This window comes from Stylophora pistillata, chromosome 4 (genome assembly GCF_964205215.1).
Source record: "Stylophora pistillata chromosome 4, jaStyPist1.2, whole genome shotgun sequence".
NCBI classification, from domain to species: Eukaryota; Metazoa; Cnidaria; class Anthozoa; order Scleractinia; family Pocilloporidae; genus Stylophora; species Stylophora pistillata.
Window position 1 is genome coordinate 13,278,018 of NC_142522.1, and position 11,794 is coordinate 13,289,811.

At 38.4% G+C, this 11,794-nt stretch overlaps 1 protein-coding gene and 1 pseudogene across 1 annotated transcript in view; both read left to right on the plus strand.

Moving 5' to 3' along the window:
- LOC111329654 (glycine receptor subunit alpha-2) overlaps window positions 1-11,794 on the plus strand; it is a 13,882-nt gene continuing 2,088 nt past the window's right edge. Inside the window, exons 1-10 of the mRNA XM_022934406.2 lie at window positions 1-19; window positions 918-1,036; window positions 7,045-7,142; window positions 7,682-7,749; window positions 8,176-8,402; window positions 9,350-9,432; window positions 9,522-9,656; window positions 10,196-10,260; window positions 10,548-10,697; window positions 11,381-11,533. Of these exons, the coding sequence (XP_022790141.2) occupies window positions 957-1,036; window positions 7,045-7,142; window positions 7,682-7,749; window positions 8,176-8,402; window positions 9,350-9,432; window positions 9,522-9,656; window positions 10,196-10,260; window positions 10,548-10,697; window positions 11,381-11,533 (1,059 nt within the window). The 5' untranslated portion in view covers window positions 1-19; window positions 918-956. The remainder of the gene's footprint in view (window positions 20-917; window positions 1,037-7,044; window positions 7,143-7,681; window positions 7,750-8,175; window positions 8,403-9,349; window positions 9,433-9,521; window positions 9,657-10,195; window positions 10,261-10,547; window positions 10,698-11,380; window positions 11,534-11,794) is intronic.
- Window positions 1,059-7,008, plus strand: LOC148732531 (uncharacterized; annotated as a pseudogene).

The following is an 11,794-nucleotide window of genomic DNA, read 5'->3' on the forward strand; positions in this document are numbered from 1 at the left end:
TTTGCTGCAAAAATTGCCGGTTTGTTTACAATGTTTCATCTATTTGTATTTTATCAAGTTCGCATCAAATTTGCTTGTGACACGCAATGTTCCAAAACACTTGTATTTAGATACAAATTGGTTTCTGTTTCTTTTTAAGTCCGTTGGATTTGCTTAGTTCATAGTTTTGCTTACTTACGCTTAAAAATGATCTGTATTGGACTTCTTTCTTTTTAAACAATGCTTGAAAACTTGCCATCTTTCTTAATCTATTTACAATATTTAAAGTGTTAGCAATTCGCTCACAACAACTTATCACTTCAGTAAAAGGTCCTCTATTTTTTTGAAGGCGAATTCAAAGGTTTTATCCAGGAATATTTAAGTGATCTTAATAACAATTTGACCTTTAGGCTTTTCGCAGTTTCGATTGATCGTTTATGCTTTCTTCGGTAAGTACTTGCAATCTTCATTCTCAACATCAGCGCCGGGATAAAAAAAAATTATTTCATATTTTGGTAAGAAAATAAAATTCACGTCTATTACGCGGATTTGTTTCTTCTAGAAAGTGCTGCTTTTTTTCGAGGGTAAGAACACAAGAATTTTGCTTCAAAATATTCCTCAAACTGTTCTTCAGTACCATAGAAAAAATTGTTTAAAACGAAGCACAGTTCCTTTGTTTTCTTCTTTTCCCCTAGTCCTTTTTTGTGGTTTTATATTAAAAAGTACTTTGACAAAGTTCATTCTAGTTTTAGGCAATTATTATTGTTTGCCAAAGGTATTCAAATTCGGCGAAATATATTCCATTTACTGGCTTCGAATTGGCTTTCCCCATTACAATCGGCAGAGCCATTTAATTAAGTGTTGATTCAAAACCTTACGGCAGAACACACCTGTCGCCAATTTAAATATGCATAAATGCCCGAGCGCCTTCATTTTAGGCAGGGAACGCCTAGTTTGAAGACTACTGAGCCGTAAAGATGTTGCCGCAACTTATTGCAGTCCTGTTTTTGCTGGGAAATTACGGGCTTGCCGTGGACGCGAGCATGAATAAATCCAGGTAACGGAGGCTATGTCTGTTGCAATTTCAATCTTTTTGTCTCTTATTTAAACTCACTTTTCTTTTTAAGGTTATTCTACGTCGTAAAAAACATTTCGTGTTGTGGTGGATTTATTTTGGTGCATTGAAATATTTAAATCGATGTATGTTTATAAGCTAAATTTATTCTCTCTGTGTACTCCTGTATTTTGTAACAACGTTGTATTTACAGAAACGCGTATACGTGACCTCCTTAAATTCTGTGTTCAAATTAAATTTATTTCCATGTCAAAATTTCAACACTTTTAATTTTCTTCTGATGGACTCGTCCGATTTTCGGAAGAGACAAATTGTTCAGCTGTTTCTATTTCCTTCTGTACAATATTTTGAACAATTTTTTACCGGGGGAGTATTTTTCTAAGACACAGTCTAGTATTTACCTTGTAATGAATCAAATTTGTTGGATTGGTTATGAAAACCGCTGGTTTTACCTTTTATTACGGGCGTTGTTTTAGCGTTCAACATCATATCATATCATTAGAACACGCCAGCGCGCTCAAACATTTACATATCGTCATTTAACTAAAAAATTGCGGCAGAAACCACCGAATTTCATGAGCGGCTGGCGCTCGACTTCTATGGTCTTAATTAAACTGAAGCCAATATGTAGTTGGCTCCCTATGGCCTTAGACTTTAAGAATCTATACATTTCTTTTTAAAAATTTATCTCACTTTTTAACGATTCAGTTTAGATTCGATGTCAGATGTGTATAAAACCTACAACTCGGTGCTCTTACTGTTTAATATGACTAGAGCTAAGCTGGGAAAGGTACAGCGTTGCTTCTTTGCTAAAGCTGTTCGGACATCGCAAACAATTGTTTAAAACTTTGCATGCCAAAGAAAGTTTTAGAAAGGCGCTACAGGGGTCGTTTCCTCTCAATTTCAATTTCTCGTTTGTTTTGAACATTACTCTAAAGAGTTCATGTCGACTGTATTGTGTACAATAAAAACTATTACATCTAGAACTAATATTTTCCTTTTTTGCCGTACAACAGTGAATTAGAAACAGAAAATTAATGTCGCCTGACAAATTTTGGCGGCAAAACAATTCCTGTGCTTCGACATGGATGAAAATCAAATATATGTAAAACATTGCGGAACTTTTTGTATGTAGTCAAAACTAAACGAACGCAATTCCTTCCTCTTCTTTTGAGATAACAAGATAAATGATCTGTGCTATCGTCGATCTTAACTTTATTGCTTGACATAATTAATTGTGATTCAAAGATTCCCAAAATATTTCACAACTTAGTATAGGCGAATACTTTCAAAATAAACGAATAACACGTCGTAGGACTTCATATAAACATCGTTATTCTTTATTTTGGCGGCATTCGGCTTGCTAAAATGGTGTAACAAATGCTTTTTTTAGTTCTTGCATTTCAAAATGATTTCAAGTGATATTGGAGTCGAAATAAGTACTTTATTTTAATTAGCAGCTGCAAGTTTTAGTGACCTGTTGTTTTCAGAAATGAGAAGTATTTCTTCGCACCAATCTAAGGCCCTGTTTATACGTCGCAAATTCGTCGAATTTAATTCGGACGAATTTAATTCAGGGAACTGTTAGTGATTAAATTCGACGATTACGCGACGAATAAATCGAATAACATTCGTCCGATGAATTCAATTCGTCCAAGACGTTGTATCTGTCTTGCTTGGACGGATACAATTGCGATAGCACGTCTTAATTTTAGACGTCGCGTAACAGACGCATCAAATTCAATGCATACGTATATCTTATTAACCAAGTGCGAGGGCCGTACCGGGAGAATATTGGCCCGGGATCTTGACAGTACGGACCGAGCGCAGCGAGGTCCGTACAAAAAAGACCGAGGGCCGATATTCTTCCAGTACGGTCCCGAGCAAGCTTGGTTAATAAGAGATTTATTATACGACTGAAGTTCAAAGGGACACAAGTGCAGTATCATTCGGGACCATTCGGGACAGTGCTCGGTCCAATACTGAGAGTATATTGACCGGCAATAGAGCGTTTTGATTGGTTGATTTTACTTATTGGCCCTCTGACTGCCCGAGTCGTGTAATAAATTACTATAATGTATATCCCTTTGAGCCCGTGGTTCGTTTCGTTCATGTCGCATGCGCAAACAATTCCTTCGTACTCACTTTTCCCGCGTCTTTCCCACTTCGTATGTTTTCTTCGGGCGAGTTATATCCTTGTGGAGGAAAAATCTGCTGTCCACCTGCACAAATTGTAAAAGGAATACAAAATATTCATGCATAGCCTGTGGAAAAAGTGTTTGTGTCAGAATCTCTGCTCTATCGCTGAGAAGAACGAAGACACATTGGGTTAGGAGGGAAACAAAAGTAAGGAGCGGCGGTAGTCGCTGGAGCTGCTGCAGGTGCTGGCCAAAACGAATTCTTCAGCGAAGACCATCACCCTTCCGATGGTATTGAACCAGCTGCTCTTCCAAATTAATCTTTGAACAAGAGCGTTCCGACCTCGAACCAACTGGTGAGCTGGCTTATGAAACCGATTTGGGCGAAGATGAAAGGTTTCGAAGCAGTGAAGAAGGAGTGAAAAAAGGCCAAACGTGGGCGTAAAACCAGTCGGAACGAAGAACAAATCAAGGATATGATACATATCATTGTCAATGACGAAGGACTGGTAAACAAACTCGTATTTACCAATACCAAGAAAGCAAGCGACAGTGAAGTTTTTAAAAAGGTGCATGTTAGCACAACTAAATGAGAAGTACAATGCAGCTACAGGAAATGAATTTCCTTTCTTAGTGGCACAGACGAGGAATAAATTTAAGTGGTGCGTCAGTAACTGTAAGAAGATTTCGCTAACAATTAAAACTGCTTCAGGCATCACAAGGTTTATTGAAGATAAGGGATATGGAAAATGGTTTAACCTTCTCTACCCACTAGTAAAAACAAGAGACTCTTGTAAACCGGAAAATGCATGTGAACCTTCTGCTCTTGGTAGAAACACCGCAGATTGTATTGATAATGGAATCAATGAGGCTGATGATGAAGGCGAGAGTAGCAGTACTTCTTCTAATCTTACAGATAAAAGTTCTGACCTTCCATTTAAGAAGAAAGTTGCACCTGTCAAGAAACCTACTTTCAAAACAAGCAAAACTGACCAGGTTGGCAAAGCTCTTCAACTGCTTCAACCTACCATAGATAATGACCCCACCAAGAACCTTTTGCAGATTTTGAACAACACTTGCCCAGATGAAGCGGTCCTGTGCATCAACAATTACCATCATGACTATGGAGTAAAAGTTTTTAAAGTTACGATATTCTTCACATGCCTTCAGTCCACCTGGTGGACACTGAATGGGAATGTGACACCCATCTATGGCACCCCAGCAAGAAGGAAACTGCCATAACACTTCCATATCAACCATTTTCTCTTTGAAATTCTGTTCAGTAGTTGGAAAATGAGATTGCACTGACTCTCTCTGCCACACGACTGCCACATGGAGGTACTGTGGCCGAGTGGTTAGAGTGTCGGACTCGTAATCCGCCGGTCTCGGGTTCGAGTCCCACCCTGACCACTAGATTGGTTTCACGGTAGCCCCGAGTTCAGATCCTTGGCCACGCTTGTAAATAGCCAACTGGTTTGCCTCCGGCCAGTTGGGGTTCTTAATGATGTTCTTAATGATGTTATGTTCAATTTAGACCATTTGTTTCATTTGTTTGCAAGGATCACAATGGAAACTACTGGTTTACCAGTAATTGTGTAATCCTATAAAAAGACTTTTTTTTTTTCCATAAGTTTCTTATTATTGTTTCACAAACTTCTTTGATAATGTTGTGAACGGTTGCCACACTAAGACCACACAATTCAGCAATGCTATACAAGTAGTCGTCCCAGCCAAGCCTGTAGAGACAAATGGCAAGCTTGTATTCAGGTGAAACAGGAATCTCTGTCAGTATTTTTCTCAATATCGGGTCTAATGCTCTTTAAAATAAAGCGGAATGTTTTTCTTGACACTCTAAACGTCTTCTTGAACCTTCCCTCATCATATGTCGCCCAGACCAGTTCCTATGATTCTGACGTTGCGACGACAACTGCTAAAACGCTGAATATCTTCACCTTCCAATGATTGCAACAACAGGCAAATCAATAAACACACTCGAGCAAGAAATCTTTTCTTCAATACGACCATTGTCAACATTCGACGTCGCAACTCTCTCCTCTGCTGACTTTCTCTGGACATTTTCTCTAGCAATAAGCTTTGCTAAACCTCGCCATCTTGTTTTGGTTTTTCCGCCTTGGTGTAATCTGCGCGTTTCAAAGGTTTTTTAAAATTCGCCGCTGGTCATATAAATACGGAAGGCTCGGGCAAAAAATAAAATTCGTCTTATTATAGTCGACGTCTAAATCACCCGTCGATTAATCGTCGACTGATTGACGAATTAAATTTGAATCATATTCGTCTATTTTAAATTCGACGTATAAACTAGGCCTAATTTAGGCCAAAAATAGTACGAAGTGCTAATTTTGCTGATAAATCTGGATTATCCTCTGTGGTTATTTTTTGTCGAGCTTTGATTGACCTTCGCTTTGTAATTTCTTGCCAATTAGCACGGATAAATACCCCAACCTTTCAATTCCACGTTTCTTTTTTTTTATCTGTGGTTGTCTTTCTCGTCTAATGGAAATCTTAAACTCCGAATGCGAAGCGATTAACACCTGAATTACATTCAATGAGACCAACTTTCTTGAATGATGTGAATCGAATCCTAGATTTGCTTAATAAATTTGTCGGGGCAAAGTAATTGAAAACTTAGTTCCAAATTATCATGGAAATCAAAATCCTAATAACTTTGGTAATTTTCAATCCTTTAGAATTACTTCGCCTGCACAGCAATATAAGAATCTTTTTGCTTCAATTACTTAAAGCGTGAACAGGTAAACGTTTGAAAGCAAAGAATCAGTGTTTACATCGCTAATTTTACTTTACTTTACTTTCGCAAAGTTTTTATAATACGATTGCCTCGGTTTTATGTATCTTTTTAATTATTGTCATAATGCATTTACCCAGCTTCTCTAATTTGAACTAATTTTCAAAATGAATATCGGTTTGGGCGAAATGGAGCACTCAAGATGTGCGGGGAAAGTTACAAGCAAAAGCAAGTGCGCAATGCTCCATGGTTAGAGATAACCCCAGAATGCCGCACGGACTTCGCTTAGCGAAAGAACACATGAAGTTATGAGAGGCGAATGGGTGTTAAGTAGATAAAAAAAAAAAAAAAAACAAACTGATGATTTATAGGGAAAGATTTCAACCTGCACCTTTTAAGCCTTGGCTTTTCATTTAGTTACAAACGAAGAAACTGAAAGCATTCATTGCATCTTCCCGCAACTGTCTGTTGAACCGGAATAGAAATGATGATTCAAAGATTTGAGTTCCTATGCTGCAAGGGTAGCGTTGATGCTAATTACAAGCAAATTAAATCTGACCTCGTCGGCGTCTTCCTTTTTGTGACAACCGCGTGAACAAGAAAATCGTCCTCGTTGTAGTTTATATCACCTTATCAAAGAGCACGACATTCTCAGGACGATTTCCATATTTAGTACAACATTTGAGTTTACGTTTACGGTGGAGTACGACCAAGATGTGGTATTCTTCGTGAACCTTTATCATGCTCTTCATGAGCAAGAAAAGACCATTATTATTATCGGCCAAAACCGAACCCTTTCATGGGTAGTAAAATTTTAAAACTGCTAATGTGCCCTGATCTTGCCTTTACAATGACATGAATTTCGTCGAAACACGTCCTGCAATGTTCATGACATTCGAAATCGTCGGAGAACTTGTCGTAGAAATCTTAAGGTCCATCATAACCCGTCATCATTTTTTCGCAATGAACAAAAAAAAAAAATGAAATATTTGTCCCTATAGCTAATACATTTACTTTCTAGAACATCCCTTATCACATGTGTATCCACAGAGCAATCAGTATCTGTATCTTTTTCTTTTGTAATACAGTCCCGTGCCCAATAATTCGTCTGGGGATTTCAATGTCAGCAAACTGATAAGTGATCTTCTCGACGGTTATGACAAAAGACTTCGCCCTAACTTTGGAGGTATGAAATGGTCTTTCTTTGTTTTCTGAAGCTGTCAATTCGCCTTTTAGCTTTAATAAAGAGTGATCAGTAACACATCAACCTATCAAACCATTTGTTTCCTGATGTTTAAACTGTTTACTAGCTGCCTAATCTCGAGACTCTGGCAATCGCTGTCTGAAAAGTTAAAGAGTTAGGTAACTGTGCTTCTAGTCAATTTTAAAGTCATAGAGAATTAACTCTTGGTAAAGTGAAGTGGTACTTGTTACTGGGGTGCGAGAAGAATCAAAGAAAGCGAAAAAAAAAACTGAATTGCAAATGATGACATAACTACTACAAAATTCCGTTATCTGGTTGGCCATGACCCTATTTTGTCTCTGTATATACTAGTGGCATAGAATCAGCGTCTTTTACTAGTTGGGCAAACAATTCTTGCAAACGTGTTGTGCTCACGTGAATATTTTAAACTTTGTTTTGGCCTGGGTTTGAGCTTCCGAGCCACCAATTAACGAAGAGCCACGGTTCTTACGGTGAATATGATGATTACAATCTCCGTCTAGGTCCCCCCGTCAATGTGTCTGCTTCTGTCTTCATTGAGTTCATTGGGGATATCGATGAAATCAACATGGTATGTTTTGATTTTTTCTTAACAATCGAACTTTCTGGTATTCTTTAGGAAGCAGTTGTGCGAATCAATTTTTTTCAATTATTAATCTTTTTACACCATGTCAGGTCGATGTGAGATAAATTCTTAAGACACCAACATATCCCTAAGCATATCTAAGGGCAAACGTGAAAACAAATAGAGAAAAGCGGAGGTCATCTAGGAAGCTAATTCTATCGTACGTGTTTGTGAAGAATTTAATTTGTTACGGCGATTCTAAAGTCATAAAGATTTTCTTTTGTGAAAAAATATACTTCAAAGGGAAAGCGCAAGTTATCTTGAGGCAGACGAGATATAAGAGCTCCAGTAATTTACCCAAATGTTAATGGATAGCCAGTGGTTCGGTTATGAGAGAACAAATGAACTCTATTTTTATGTTATTCAAAACAGGAATTTACGACAATCATGTACTTCCGTCAGTACTGGGAAGACGAGCGTTTGAAATACAACCAGACGGGATACCAAAAGAGACTTGCCTTTAATCCTGAAATGCTCAAGTTTATCTGGGTTCCAGACACACATTTTCCAGGAATCAAGGACGGGCTTAAACACGACATCACTGACACCAATGAGGTGGTCCGACTGTGGCCTAATGGAACCGTTCTGTACAGCATGAGGTGAAATTGTACCAAATTAAACTTAATTCTACTAAAAGGGAAAAGAGAGGGGAGATGACTCGTGCTTTGTTTCTAACTTCTTCCTTTGAATGACTATGGAATAACTGGAAACTTCAAGAATATTTTGTTTAGATCTCTCATAACGAGCTTTTTTCTGTGAAATGTCTCTGCAAATTTTTTTTTTTTGCGAGCGTGTTTTGCATGGCATCTTTTGCAGAAATTTCCCTCGCTTGAAATTCGCGAACGGATCCCACCCACCCATCCCTTCGATTTAGAAGGCACGTCTTTTAAATGTTTTAGCTCTAGACTTATATCCTTACTCTTTTTGCTTCATCAGTTCTCACAACTTTTACGTCTGCCATTATGAATCTGTAAAAAGAACTTTATCATTAGTTGATCACGAGGTTGCAGAGATGTTCAAATGCATGCACTTTTAAAGAAACACTACTGAAATAGGAGGGGGGGGGGACGCATATCAAGAAATTTACGACAACAGATGAACAGGGAAGACCCAAACTATAAGTAGCTTTCAAAATACATTCTGGAGGACAAAGTTGGTCACATAACCCACGTGCATCGGCCATAGTAAAGTAAGCAAAGTCTGTTTACGAGCCTAGTGGCCCATTAGGCTGGTGCTTAACTCCGGTTTCTGTAGCATGAAGCGACAAGGAGTATTTCTACTCCCCCCTGGATGGGATGCTAGTCCATCGCAGGGTTACCCCCAGCATTAAAGTGTCTTGCCTAAGAACACAACACAATGTCCCGGCCGGGGCTCGAACCCGGATCACTCGATCCGGAGTCGAACGCACTAACCATGAGGCCACTGCGCCTCCACCCTTATCGACTATAAATAACTTAATTATACCAATGCTGAGGGAAGTCGCCTTGTGGATGATTTGCCCTTTCCTCACTATGCTCTGGTCTTTGCATTTTTTGTCTTCTTCAAGACTGAAAGTAACATCACAGTGCCCAATGAACCTGATAAATTTCCCGATGGATAAACAGAAATGTTATCTAAACATTGAAGCTTGTAAGTAATATTCAATAAATTGAACTTCATTTTGTTTTCCTGAAATCTATAGAGGGTTCAACTGTTTTTCATATCTTTGTGTTATTCAGTCAGTTACGATGAACAGGAGTTGATCCTTCAATGGCATCACAAAAACCCTGTGATGGTGTCGGACAAAATTCAGATCCCCAGCTACACTTTGACCTCTCATGAACATTACACAGATACTGAGGATTTCTCGACTGGTACGATATTACTTTTTGACATCTGAAAGCTTTTATACTCTTTCACTCCGCGTTCGTACATGCAAAACATAAAGAAAAAATTGTAAAGAAACATTTGTATGCATGTGAAAATCCATTCAAACTGCTTTTTGAGTGTTTATCCCACCACACCCTTATATTGGTATTCATATTCGCCCCACTTTTTGTCGTCACATCACCTCTGGTACTGACAAGAAGAATTTTGTTTTGTTTTGTTTTGTTTTGTGTTATCTTTTTTTCACGAACTTAAATTTAATGATAATTTTCACTCAGTCACTCTGAAGGGTGTTAGAGTTAAGCCAGCTGCTTTTTAAGTGAACCTCTAGATAAAGTGGTGTCCTCGCACGAATAAACAAACAGTTGGCTTTGCTCAGGTACGACCAAAATAAGTAACACAGGAATATAACAACTTCCAACTACAGATAAAATTGAAAATTGTTTAAAATCTTTTACTAGAAGTAAGCCATCAATGTGCAGTTACCCGCTCATATACACTAAACACGTGTGTTTGTGTGTCATAGGAACTTACTCTCTCCTAACAATTCAATTTGATTTGACTCGTCGATTGGGATTCCACATGATTCAGGTATGAACTTTGATGATATGGCTTGAAACAAATTAACAGTCTCTGCACATGCTGTTACAAACATGAAAACAAGTGATTTAGCTGAGAAGAAATAGATATTGGTTATTACCGAGAAATAAGACGCTAGTTACTTTCAGGGGTTTAAAGGGTCAAATGGTGGCCTGAATGCGTAAATAAATTACAGGATAATGCATGACGGATTTTATACTAAAAGCGATTTTTCCTTAAGATCTGACAGATTAATTTTGTTCTTTAAACTCACAAACCCATGGTTTACAATTTCGCAGATTTACTTGCCGTGTTACCTAATTGTGGTCCTGGCCTGGGTCAGTTTCTGGGTCGATCGCGAACAAACTGCCGCCAGGATTGCCATGGGAATCACCACTGTACTCACCATGGCAACGCTGATTGGTAGTGCCAGGACTTCTCTACCAAAGGTACTGTTTTATTCCTTGGGGCTTGCAGGAGAGTTTAGAAGGTGTAACTGCACGAAGCTTACACGTCATCATTCACTTAATAGATGGAGTAGCGTTAAGTTACTAGATGGGATATATTTTACCATTGAACAATGTGAGAAACATTACTGAAAGCTTTCCTTCCCTTTCCCGAATACGGCTTTACTAAGAAAAGGGGCGTAAATCCGGCAACGTCACCAAAGAGACAAATTTTTGTTCCTAGCATGAGTGTACACTCTTGCAGTTCTAAAAATACCATACTGAGTTTCACCTTAGCCGATAAAAACATAATATACCGGTTTACTGAAAGCATAGTTTCGGTATCCTTGTTTCTGATTCTCTTCCATGAGGGTCTCTCTATATCAACCCAGCAGCTCGATGTGGAAACTACCTTGTTTCTTGACTCTAATGATAAAAGCCAGCAAGTAAATGCGTTATAGAACACTAACAATAAATGATTATCTTTCCAAAATAATTGGAATAAATTTCTAACACATCTGTTAACCGAAATGGAAAAACTTAACCGTTTTCCGTAAAATGACCAAAATTCTAACCATTAGCCGCGGAAGCGATTACACTAGTCAGAACCTCTCGAGAGGACATGGTTAACAATATGTCGCAAATTTCTTAATCGTGATATCAAAACTTCTTATTGCTCGTTTCAGGTTTCGTACGTTAAGTCCTTGGAATGGTTTCTCATTATGTGCTTTCTGTTCGTGTTTTCCGCCATCTTGGAATACGCCTTTGTGTCGTATCTGGTGTTCAAACAGCGAGAGGAGGAGCGAAACAGGTTTGCAATGAGAAAGAAACACGACGAGGTAAGAAAACGGTGACACATTTACATTTCACTATTGAGCCGATGATGGAATTTGTCACGTTAGGTGTAAAGGTTTCTAACAGCTGTTGGTTTTATAAGCTTCGGTATTACCAGATGCGTCCCGCATCCAGACATATTTATAAACGCCATTCGCAAAATTCAGTCATTTGCAAAATTGAACTGTTCTTCAATATACTCCCTCTTGTTTCAATTGACAAGTATGGCCGCTGGACACGATAGTACATGCTCTCTATAAACGATT